The sequence below is a fragment of the Bos indicus x Bos taurus genome, chromosome 11 (genome assembly GCF_003369695.1).
Source record: "Bos indicus x Bos taurus breed Angus x Brahman F1 hybrid chromosome 11, Bos_hybrid_MaternalHap_v2.0, whole genome shotgun sequence".
Taxonomy (NCBI): domain Eukaryota; kingdom Metazoa; phylum Chordata; class Mammalia; order Artiodactyla; family Bovidae; genus Bos; species Bos indicus x Bos taurus.
The window spans coordinates 98,042,517-98,055,020 of NC_040086.1; the positions used below are offsets into that span (position 1 = coordinate 98,042,517).

Here is a 12,504-nt window from a genome sequence, read left to right on the forward strand (position 1 = left end):
TCAAATCCACGTCCCACGCACTGGTAGGTGGATTCTTAACCACCAGACCACCAAGGAAGTCCCAGGGCAGGAGTATTTTAAATGCTGATACATACCATCGAATTACTCCTGAAAGGTTACACAGTTGTGTATTCCTAGCAAGCATATTCCCAGATGGCTCTGGTGGTAAGAATCTGCCTGCCAACACAGGAGACGCTAGTTTGATCCCTGGCTTGGGAAGATCCCCTGGAGAAGGAAATGGCAACCCACTCATTTTCTTGCCTGAAGAATCCAATGGACAGAGCTAGCCTGGCGGGCTACAGTCTGTGGGTCACAAAGAGTCAGATATGACTGAAGCAACTTGGCACCAAGTGTATAAATCGCCCATCTTCTCACATCCTCCCCGATAATGGATGTTATCTTTTTCTTAGTTTATTTGAAAGGCAAGGAAAAGTCATCTCATTTTCATCTGAATGTCTTTCATCATTAGAGTCTGAACATCATTTCAGGTTTACTAGCCATCTGGATTGCTTTTTCAATATAAACACACAATTCACGTCATTTGATCAACTTTCTTGTCATGCTTTTCTTATTGTTTTGTAAGAACTCTTTATATATTATAAATATTATTGCTTAAACTTATAACAACTATTTTTTATCTGTCATTCATTTAGCGTCTTTTCCTCTGTACAGAGTTTTTAATTGGGCTAAGTCTGTTGATCTTTTTTTTTCCTTTGGCAACACTACACGGCTTGCAGGATCTTAGTTCCCTGACTAGGGAACTTCCTGTTAATGGTTTCTCTTACAGCTTCAGGCTTTCTGTCATGTGCAAAAAAGCCCCTCCTGCTCTCATGTTCTGCAGTTAGCAGTTCCAGCCATGAACAATTCTTATTTTTAGACACCCACTGTTCCACCAGCTCTTATTTTTAGACATCCACTGTTCTGCCAGCTGCTGGCCTGTCAATGCCCCACGTGGCTCTCTGGCCCCAAGGCAGAGCATGGCCTCTTGGAGTCCCAGGGCTGGCCTGGACCAGGGGGCTCCTGGGTGCCCAGCCAAGGCCTCAAGCTCTTCTCCAGCTCTGCTGCCACCCGGGGTGCTGCAGCCTGGATGGCATCCTGGATGTTCGGTAGGTCCCACTGGGTCCTCAGGAGGGCATCATCCAGGGTGAAAAAGCCGTCCCGTGTCCGCCGCACCTGGGCACAGACAGCGGTGCTCTTCAGCTCCAGGCCGATTTCGTGCACCAGCCTTCGCAGCTGCTTCTGTGTCTCATGCATGCACTGCACCTCTGCCAGGGACACACAGCAAGGTGGCGGTCAGGAGCACAGCCTCTGATGACACCGATCTAGGTCCACACCCCGGGAGCCCTCCTGGCTGTGTGATAACCTTAGCCAGACCCCTTCCTCCTCCAAGTGTAGCTCAGGGCAGGCCCTGAAAGTCTGTTAAGACAGGCAGAGTCTCAGGCCCCATCCAGACCTGTTCAATCAGAATCTGCCTTTTCAGAGGAACTCCCAGGTTGGGACTTTCCCTGTGGTCCAGTAGTTAGGACACCATGCTTCCACTGCAAGGAGCATGGGTTCAATCCCTGGTCAGTGAACTAAGATCTGGTAAGCCACATGGTGAAGCCAAAAAAAAAAAAAGGTGGTTGTTAGGAATCATTTCTATAACACATTAAGCATCAGGAGAGTCTTGGTCAGCACTCAAGAAAGGAGCCCTTGTTAACACAAGAAAGAAAGAAGTGGTGATGGAGCAGGTGCTGAGCTGGGTGGGATCAGGGCGGAGGGGAAAGTGGTGTCTGATGCCCCACAGTGACCTGAGACACTGGGCGGCTCTGGAGAGGAGCCACTACATATAACCTCTGCTTGTTAAGGTCTGGCTTCAAAGGGGGACTTGGCAGGAGACATCTATCTGCTCTGTGAGCTGTGCGATTAGCCAAGTCCAGCTTCAGGCTGGGAAGGAAGCGGGCCCCTGCTGCCTTGACCAGCTGAGATCAGCGCTCACACACGCTGGCCTCCGCAAGGGTCTCCCACAGTGACTGCATGAACTCGGGAGCCCCGTGGTGCTGCCCCAACTTCCTGGAGCAACTTACCTAAGAGGAATTCCGGAGGCGCAAACTGGAGGCATCGGATGCCGGTGATCAGCATTGGGGACTTGTTCATGGGCCGGATCACGCCGCTAACGGCCATCTCATAGGCCTCCTGGGTCTGTAGGTCAAGGTTGGAGTACCTGGGGATCAGGAGGGGCCAGATCAGGCAGCTGACCGCCTACCCCAGCCCTGCCCCACTCATGCCTTTCCTGAAGCTCTTCATTCGCTTCCCACCTTCTCAGTTCCTCTAGCCACCTTCACAGCAGCCTCTTCCGGTGCCCTCCAATCCTGACCCGCAGGCTCTACCCCCGTTCAGTTGTACCTACACTGACTACTTCCACCTGACTCTGCTGAGATGCTGTGGTCGCCTGGCTTTCTTCTCTGTTAGCTCATATATTCCCTACGAGCCCAACCAGGGTCTCTTGTTCCCCTTGATCTCTCCAGGGGCTGGCCCATGCCCTGGCACAAGGAAACATTTCTGCTCGCCCTGAAAGGAGTGGGCGCTTGTGCCTCGTTTGGGGCTCAGAAAGGAAGATCCATGGAATCTGCCCCAGGGAGGCAGAGCCTACAAGAGTCCTGCGGGTTAACTTCTTACCCTTCGAGCACTGCCCTACCCCCATCCCCGCCCACCCCCCACAGCACTTCCTAAAGGAAATCAACCCTGAATATTTGTTGGGAGGACTGATGCTGAAGCAGAAGCTCCAATGCTTTGGCCACCTGATGCCAAGAGCCAACTCACTGGAAAAGACCCTGATGCTGGGAAAGACTGAAGGCAGGAGGAGAGGGGGGCAACAGAGGATGAGATGTTTGGATGGCATCACTGACTCAATGGACATGAGTTTGAGCAAACTCTGGGAGATGGTGAAGGACAGGGAAGCCTGGCGTGCTGCAGTCCATGGAGTCATAAAGAGTTGGACACGGCTTAGCCACTGAACAACCACCCAGCTATTCCTTGAGGTCCCGCTTGCAGGGAGGTGTGGGCCAGGCCTCTCTTACGTCACCAGAGCCTTCTGATGGGAACCTTGGATCACAGCCAGGATACGGTCCAACTTCTCTCTGGTCACGTGGTCTGGAAAAGCCAGGCAGTGGTAAGCACACAGGTGCCCACTGAGACAGCTAGAAATTTCCTTCCCACAAATCAACTCCGTCCTTGGAACTGAGAGGGGGTCCCACGCATCCTTAGGTCCCAGGGTTCCCATGTAGGGGGGTTGAAGAGTCCTTTGAGAATCTTATGAAAGCTCTGGACACTCTTCTTAGAAATATACACATGAACTCAACGTCTGGAAGACAAATTCAAGGGATTCACAGGCTCCAGGTTAAGAACGTTTTGTTCTTGGGACTTCCCTGATTGGTCTAGTCATTAAGACTCTGCTCTCCCAATGCAGGGGGCATGGGTTTGATCCCTGGTCAGGGAGCTAAGATCCGGCATGCCATGTGGCTTGGGGGAAAAAAAAACCACACCCTCCTCTCAACCCAAAAAAACCAACCAACCAAAAAAAAAAAATCCCACTTTCTTCTGGAAATGAGGCTCATAGTATGATATGACTTGCCTGCTCTTCTAAGCCAGGCCCCCTGAGCCCCAGTCCAGGGTTTTTCATGCCAGGCATCCCTGGAGGGAGGGTGCCACCTGTCCAAACACAGAAGTGGGTTGGCAACAAGTGGGAGAGGCTCTGCATACTGGTCCCACCGAGGGATTCTGGGGAAGGCAGCACCAAAGCCTGGGGATGCTCAAACCCGCGTGGGGCCGAGCCTGTGGGCCAGCTGGGACAGGCGCCAACTTCTGCCTCCACTGGCCAGAGCTCTGGGAGCAGGTGTAGGGACTAAAGGCTGGCCAGCTGGGGAGGGCATGGGCCTCGCATCCCTCCTGTCTGGTTTCATTCGTGCTGTTGTCTTATCTGGAAGCTAACAGCTTCCTCCTCCTGGCTCCTGACACTCTCTACCTGCTTCTCTTTCCTGGCACTTAGTTTTCCTGGGTTTTTAGAATAGTTTTTAATGACTTAAGAATCTTCTTCCAGAAATTCAGACCAATACCAACAAACACCTCCCCTCCTCCAAATTCCAGCTTCCGCTCTCCCAAAAGCGTCAACCTGGTAGCTGTCTTCAGAACATTTTGTTGGTAGTTGACACACACCTACAAGTACAAACACGGAGCATTGCTTTGCCGTGTTTTTAATCTTCTCCAGAAGACGTAGCGGTGTGTCTGCTCTCCTTGCTAGACTGTGAGATCACTGATACTGGGGACCCCATCTGATTCACCATATGTGCGCCCCACAATGACTGGCGCATGTTGATGCTCAGAAACGTGTCAAACAAGCAAATGCAACAGATCCTACAGGACAGTTTAGAACATGGGGAGAGCAAGAAATGAAAAACAAGCCACCTATCCATCTACCCATCCATCCATCCATCACCCATCCACTGATCCGTCCAGCGCTTCCCACATCCCAGGCCCAGTGCCATGGGGGACCACGGGAGTGGAACTACACTATCCTGCTCTCGTGCGTGACATCCTGGTGGGAGACAGACATTAAAACCACTGATCGTCAGCTGATGACTTCTTCTTTTTTTTTTTTTTAGCCGATGACTTCTGACAGTATACCTGGTCCGAGCCTGGGGGCTGGAGAAGCTTCCCTGGGGAGGTGACATTTAAGCCAGGTGAGAAAGCGTGGGGAGGACAGGGCATTCTCGGAAAACAGAATCATGTGTCCACACCCCCAGGAGCCAGCCCTGGCTTGGTGTGTCTGCGAGTGTTTGACAGGGACCCTCACGGCCCACATCGGGGTAAAGCATAAAGAAAGCAAGTGAAAGGGCGGGAGCACCCACTCTTCCTGCCCCCCGCCCAGGACTCCCTTGGGCTCTTACCGTACGTCGTCTTCTCCACCAGCCGCCCGTCCTCACGGAAGTCATCTGTGGCTTTGCCCAGGAGGCCACGCACGGTGTAGTCCTGGAGGATGGGGAGGCAAGGCATGTTCTAAGCCCTGCACAGAGGAAGGAGGTGTGGTCCAGCAGCTCAGGCCCCCAGGGTACTAGACTGAGGCTGGGGGTGGGGGGCGCTCGGGGAGCTCGGGCGCTCAGCCCCTGCCCAGCTGCCTCCTGGGAAAGGGTACCAGACTTTCCTGTGACAGCAAGCAGCATCGGCAGCCTGCACAGGGCGCCCAGAGCCACCCTGTGAGCACCCCCAGCCTCCATGCCGCTCCACCAGACTGTCCTGTGACAGCAAGCAGCATCGGCAGCCTGCACAGGGCGCCCAGAGCCACCCTGTGACCACCCCCAGCCTCCATGCCTCTCCACTTCCATCCAACCTGACGCTGGAGCCTCCCAGGCCCCTCCCCGGCAACTGTCGGCTTCTCTCTTCCCTCCAAATACGATCTGTGTAGCTCCCTGCCTCTGCCTCAGGTAAGAGTAACGACAACGACAGTGAGGGTGACAGCGGGGACATCGACTGAGCACCCACCACGTGCGAGTGGCTGTGCTGAGCCCGTTCCACACTGCCACTGATTTAATCTTCACAGTAAGCCCGCGGAGGAGGTACTGTTTTCACTCCCATTTCAAAGATGAGGAAATGGACGCACATAGATGTTAAGTAATCCAGCCCGGGACACGGAGCTGGCTCCAACAGTGCTACAGGCTGGAGTCTTACAGTGAAGCCACTTGACTCCAGTCTCTGCTCTTAACCACGCACACCCTGGGTCTCCTAATGTGGTATCTCTGCACACACTCGTGAAGCCAGACCCCACGGCTCAGCAGGGATGCAAGCTCCCTGACGCCAAGACGGTGGTATCCACTTCTCAGCATTGCGGAGAGAATGCAGTGGTATCAAGATCAGGCTCTGGGGTCAGACAGACCCAGGTTCAAATCCCAGCTCTGCCTCCTTAGAGGCCGTGTGAGGAAATTCCCTGGCAGTCCAATGGGTAGGACTCTGCACTTTCACCGCTGGGGCCAAGGGTTCAATCCCTGGTTGAGGAACTAAGATCCTGCAAGCCCAGTGGTGTGGCCAAAAAAATTTAAGAAATAAAGGCTGTGTGAACCAGAACAAGTGTCATCTCCTCTTTGGGGCCTCATTCTTTCATCTGTAAAATGGGTTAACAGTAGATCCCATCTCACGGGGATGCTGTAAGGCATCCATGACGGGGTCCAAACACGGCTAGGCACAGAACAGTCAGCGTGGGACAACGCCAGCTGTCACGATGATGCTGTTGTTACAGCTTCCCCTAGCACAAGACTTGCCCTGCCCCAAAATGCTGTCTGATGTCCGGGGTATCCCTTGTGGAATCCTCTCCGCTTCAGAATCCTACCAGTGACCCCCAGGGAAAGGGCGGAGGGATAAGCAGGTGGTCCCCAGCCCCCATACCTTGGTGAGGTGAGCGTTGTACATGTCAGTGAGGAGCCTGCGTCCGTGTCCCACGCCGAGCACTGAAAGGTACCCCAGCCTGATCTTACACTGGGCTCCCCCTTCCGGTTCCCCTGGGCTCTCCAACCCCCACCCCGTCTAGCGGAACACTCCCACTGCTGATGGGTGTGGCAGCCAGGGGGCAAGGAGAGCATCTTCTACTGGAAGCAAGGTAGCCTCTGGACACGTGTGTGAAAAGGCAGATTTCTGGGTCCCAGCCACATATACTGACTGACTCAAAGTGGGAGTGGGGGTGGAGGGCTAGGATCCTTAGCAAGCTCCCTGGGGATCCTGACACTCAAAAGTAAGAGACCACCAGCCCAGTCACACAGACCTATACTCCCATCTGGGGATGGTTCTCAGCATGTCCTTTAACGTCCTGGGGTCTCAGGCTCCGCATCAGCAAAATGGGGATAAAATTACTGTCTGATCCCTGTGGGTGTTGTGATGACGGAGGCAATGAGCAGGAAGGAAGCGGTGAGCACAAAGGACAGACCCAATAAGCAGGGGCATTGTGGCCACTCCCTGCCTTTCCTCGGGTCTGTTTCTCCCTCTGGCTGAAGGAAAGAATGACCCTCCATTCACTCCTGGAGAGGCTACCCCGGGAGGGGTACATGAGATCACGTCCACCCGCCTGTGTCCCAGGAAGTAGGACAAGTTGCTGTGACTATTGTGCATGGAGAACGTGGCCACCGCCTGACCCTGGGGACACAGATGGCTCATGACTCAGGGCTTTGTGTGCCCAGCGACATCTAGAGCTCTGCCAGCGGGGCCAGGGTCAGGCACTTGGCTACCCCACACAAGCAAGAGGCTTTCCCTCTCTGGTCCAGGGACTCACTCGCTACATGACCCAAGACAAATCATCTGTGCTCCTCGAGGCTAACTTTTCTTCCTAAAACCATACGGTATCTACCAAACAACACTGTTATGGTGATTCATGTGTACAAAGGGTTTCAAACCACATGTCACAGGCAAGGGTCACTTGATAAGGGTGGACGATCAGGACATCCCTCTTCCCACCAGTTTCTTCCTAGACATCAGACTTGGGAGGGATCAGGGGAGGAAGGCAGGAGTGGGAAGTGGCAGTCAGTTGAGAAGTGGACTGGGCTCCTCAGAACTCCCCAGGCCTCTATCACTGCACCCCAGGCTCACCATACCACCTACCAAGCACCCCAGACGCCTGGGAATCCAGCCGGTGTCCCACGCCAACCTTCAGGCTGGTGAATGCGAGTCCACGAACTGGAAAGAAACAAATGAGGTCTTTATCCAATGAACCCAGCCTCCAGGATGGCTTTAGGCCCACATGGCAATCTCATTCCTAGAATGTTGCCTCATGGAGCCCAAACCAGCATCAAGCTGGACTTTCAGGCTTCCCCACCAAGGAACCTGGGGTCCCAAACCATTCATCAGTTTCCGGGGCCCAGAGAAAAGGCAACCCAAAAGGCCTGTTAAGTCTGCCTGTCACCATTCCCTCAATGAAGGGCTTTGAGTGCACTGGGCAGAACACTGGAATTAAGACTGGGGGGTTCCCCATCCAGCTCCTGTGGAAGGCGGGTTCTGGACAGTCTCCCAGTGAGAAAATGGAGGCTGCGAATTCCTGAGTCTGTGTGTTCACAGAGCCCAGAACTCACTGACTGCTCAGGAAATAACCCATTTCCCAAAAGAATGAATGACTCATCAAACTGATATAATTATGTACAGGTTTTTGTACATAAATTATACTTCAGGAAAGATGTCCAAAAAAAAAAAAATGAAGAATGCAGGAATGAGCTAGAAGCTTTTACATTTCTGAAGATCAAGAGGAACCTAGGGTAACAGTACGGGGTAGTTAAGAGCCTAATGAATCCAGGCTACATGATTTAACATTAGCCAACACTGAACTTCCATCTTATCATTTGTGAAATGGGACTAGGACCCACTTCCCAGGATTCAGTGAGATGGTACTTGGGAAAAGCCTAACATAGTACTTAGTACAGAGTAGGCCCTCAACACATCATACTTCCTATTGCTGTTGTTATACTGTGGACTCATTGAATATTTCTGTCCAAGGGGTTTTGGAAATGGTGGGAAATTCTTAGAGATGAGAATACCAGACCACCTTACCTACCTCCTGAGGAACCTGTACGTAGGTCAAGAAGCAACGGTTAGAACTTGACATGGAACAACAGACTGGTTCCAAATTGGGAAAGGAGTACATTAAGGCTGTATATTGTAACCCTGCTTATTTAATTTATATGCAGAGTACATCATGTGAAATGCCGGGCTGGATGAATCACAAGCTGGAATCAAGACTGCCAAGAGAAATATCAATAACCTCAGATATGCAGATGACACCATCCCCATGGCAGAAAGCAGAGAAGAATTAAAGAGCTTCTTGATGAAAGTGAAAGAGGTTGAGTGAAAAAGTTGGCTTAAAACTCAACATTCAGAACACTAAGATCATGGCATCTAGTCCCACCACTTCATGGCAAATAGATGGGGAAACAATGGAAATGGTGAGAGACTTTATTTTCTTGAGCTCCAAAATCACTGCAGATGGTGACTGCAGCCATGAAATTAAAAGATGCTTGCTCGTTGGAAGAAAAGCTATGACCAACCTAGACAGCATATTAAAAAGCAGAGACATTACTTTGCCAACAAAGGTCCCTTTAGTCAAAGCTATGGTTTTTCCAGTAGTTATGTATGGATGGGAGAGTTGGACTTTAAAGAAAGCTGAGTGCCAAAGATTGATGCTTTTGAACTATGGTGTTTGAAAAGACTCTTGAAAGTCCTTTGGACTGCAAGGAGATCAAACCAATGAGTCCTAAAGGAAATCAGTCCTGAATATTCATTAGATGGACTGATGATGAAGCTGAAACTCCAATACTTTGGCTACCTGATGCGAAGGACTGACTCACTAGAAAAGACCCTGATGCTGGGTAAGATTGAAGGCAGGAGGAGAAGGGGATGACAGAGGATGAGATGGTTGGGTGGCATCACCGACTGGATGGACATGAGTTTGAAAAAGCTCTGGGAGTTGGTGATGGACAGGGAAGCCTGACCTGCTACAGTCTGTGGGGTCGCAAAGAGTTGGGCACGACTGAGCAACTGAACTGAATACTGTTGACTCACTGAATATTTCTGTCCAAGCAGTTTTAGAGGTTCCTGGCCTCTAAGCTCCTTAGCCTTCCTATAGCCTCCCAAACATATACTTTAATTATATCTAATAATGGGGGCTCATTATCGGAACTAGTTTCACTGTTGGTTAGCTTCATTGACTATAAAATGTCACTCTTCACAGACATAGAGAACAGATTTGTGGTTGTCAAAGGGGAAGGGAAGTAGGGGAATGATGAATTGCGAGTTTGGGATTAGCAGATGCAAACTATTTTATATAAAATGGGCTTCCCAGGTGGCACAGTGGGAAAGAATCCACCTGCCAATGCAGGAGACACAAGAGATTCACACTTGATCCCAGCGTCCGGAAGACCCCCTGGAGAAAGAAATGGCAGCCCAGTCCAGTATTCTTGCCTGGAAAATTCCATGGACAGAGAAGCCTGGCTACAGTCCACGGGGTTGCAAAGAGTGGGACACAAGTGAGCGACTGAGCACGCGTGCACACACACACACACACACACGCACACACACATACACGTAGAAAGGATAAATATACTGTGATAAACCATAATGGAAAAGAATGTGAAATAGAATGTATACATCAGATCAGATGAGATCAGTCGCTCAGTCATGTCCAACTCTTTGCAACCCCATGAATCGCAGCACGCCAGGCCTCCCTGTCCATCACCAACTCCCGGAGTTCACTGAGACTCACGTCCATCGAGTCAGTGATGCCATCCAGCCATCTCATCCTCTGTCATCCCCTTCTCCTCTTGCTCCCAATCCCTCCCAGCATCAGAGTCTTTTCCAATGAGTCAACTCTTCACATGAGGTGGCCAAAGTACTGGAGTTTCAGCTTTAGCATCATTCCTTCCAAAGAACACCCAGGGCTGATCTCCTTTAGAATGGACTGGTTCACTTTGCTGTACAGCACAAATTGACACAATATTGTAAATCAAATATACTTCAATAAAATAAAAAAAATTTTTTTAAGTCACTCTTTCACAGGAGCTCCAAATTCTGTCCTTAAGACTTCTACCTTAGGGTCTCAACTTTTACCTGGAATCCCAGAATAATAAAGGGGTCAGCAAACTACAGTCCACAGGTCAAATCCTCAAGTTTTGCTTTTTTACGGCCCACAAATTAAAATGATAAGTGGTTTTAAAAAAATGAAAAGAATACTATTTCATGATATATGAAAAATACATGAAATTCAAATGTCAGTATCCACAAGTAAGGGGCTTCCACGGTCAGTTCAGTTCAGTCGCTCAGTCGTGTCCAACTCTTTGCGACCCCATGGACTCCAGCACGCCAGGCCTCCCTGTCCATCGCCAACTCCCGGAGTTTACTCTAACTCATGTCCATTCAGTCAGTGATGCCTGGTTTCCCTGGTGGCTCAGTAGTAAAGAATCCGGCCAATGCAGGAGATGCGGGTTCAATCCCCTTGAGAAGGATATGGCAACGCATTCCAGGATTCTTGCCTGGGAAATCCTATGAACAGAGGAGCCTGGCAGGCTACAATCCACAAGGTCCCAAATGAATCAAACTTAGAAAACACAACTTAGTGACTAAACAACAACAAATCCACAGGTAAAGTGTTACTGGAACACAGCCAGGCTCATTACACACTGTCGATAGCTGCTTCTGCACTACAACGACAGAAACCTGCAAAGCCTAAAATATTGACTATCTAGCCCTTTCCAGGAAATTCTGCCAATCTCTGGTCAAATACTTCATTGCCACTGTGGTCCTACATTGGTCTGGGACAGGAGGAGTCTGGCTGGGACACACTGACTTTGGGCAGGGATTTCCCGGGGAAGCGACACCCAGCCCCTTTCCTGAATGTGCATTACCCAGCGGATGGTCGATGAGTGTGGGCACACGGGTGGCTGTGAGGGTCAGCTCCTTCTCTTCGCTGCCTTCCACGGGTCCCAACAGGAAGCGAACACGCTGTTTAGGGGCAGGAGGCTTCCCAGCATTGAGACCTGAATACACATAAAGAACATCTCATCGACTCTGTTGTAGAAGACAGCTGAAAGCCCACGGTGCAGAGAAGAGCAGAAGTTAAGAAACAGACTTGGGTTCAAATCTTGACTTTCAGTTCAGTTCAGTCACTCAGTCGTGTCCGACTCTTTGTGACCCCATGAACTGCAGCACGCCAGGCCTCCCTATCCATCACCAACTCCCGGGTTTCATTCAAACTCACGTCCATCGAGTCGGTGATGCCATCCAGCCATCTCATCCTCTGTCGTCCCCTTCTCCTCCTGCCCTCAATCCCTCCCAGCATCAGAGTCTTTTCCAATGAGTCAACTCTTCGCATGAGGTGGCCAAAGTACTGGAGTTTCAGCTTTAGCATCATTCCTTCCAAAGAAATCCCAGGGCTGATCTCCTTCAGAATGGACTGGTTGGATCTCCTTGCAGCCCAAGGGACTCTCAAGAGTTTTCTCCAACACCACAGTTCAAAAGCATCCATTCTTTGGCGCTCAGCTTTCTCGACTTTACCACTTATTAATTACTTATGACCACGGACAGTACTGAATCTGTTTACCCATCTGAACACGGGAGAAAGCGAGGTACTGTGAACCGAAGAGACAATTAGGAAATGGCTCTGCCCAGACGACTGGGTCACACGATCTTATTTTGCAACAAGGATCAGAAACTGAGATGGACTCCTGGGGAACGGGAGCGGGATCCTGGGTCTGGCTCGAGGCACTCACCTTTCAGAAGCTGCAGCTCCACGGTATCCCGTAGATGCTTCCATTTTAGCCCGGGGGCTTGTAGACTGCGAAGAGCCCCTGCAGCCGAGCCAGGCCGGCGGACCCCATACCTGAAGCCCGCGGGACCCGAGCTGGCAGAACAGCTGAAAGCGGACGGAAGTGCTGTATGGTCCCGCCCCCAAATGTGCTATTACCAATGGGCGCCGCCATGTTTCACGGCCGGAAGAGGTTCGATTCT

General features: G+C 51.0%; 1 protein-coding gene across 1 annotated transcript; it reads right to left on the bottom strand.

Moving 5' to 3' along the window:
• Nucleotides 1-381: 381 nt before the first annotated feature.
• TRUB2 (TruB pseudouridine synthase family member 2) lies at nucleotides 382-12,428 on the bottom strand. Its single transcript, XM_027556417.1, is given in 9 exon segments — nucleotides 382-1,265; nucleotides 2,067-2,203; nucleotides 3,060-3,132; nucleotides 4,926-5,007; nucleotides 6,415-6,476; nucleotides 7,618-7,692; nucleotides 11,403-11,534; nucleotides 12,267-12,314; nucleotides 12,317-12,428. Coding segments are annotated over 9 exon segments (993 nt in total). The 5' UTR covers nucleotides 12,375-12,428; the 3' UTR covers nucleotides 382-939.
• Between the last annotated feature and the right edge of the window lie 76 nt (nucleotides 12,429-12,504).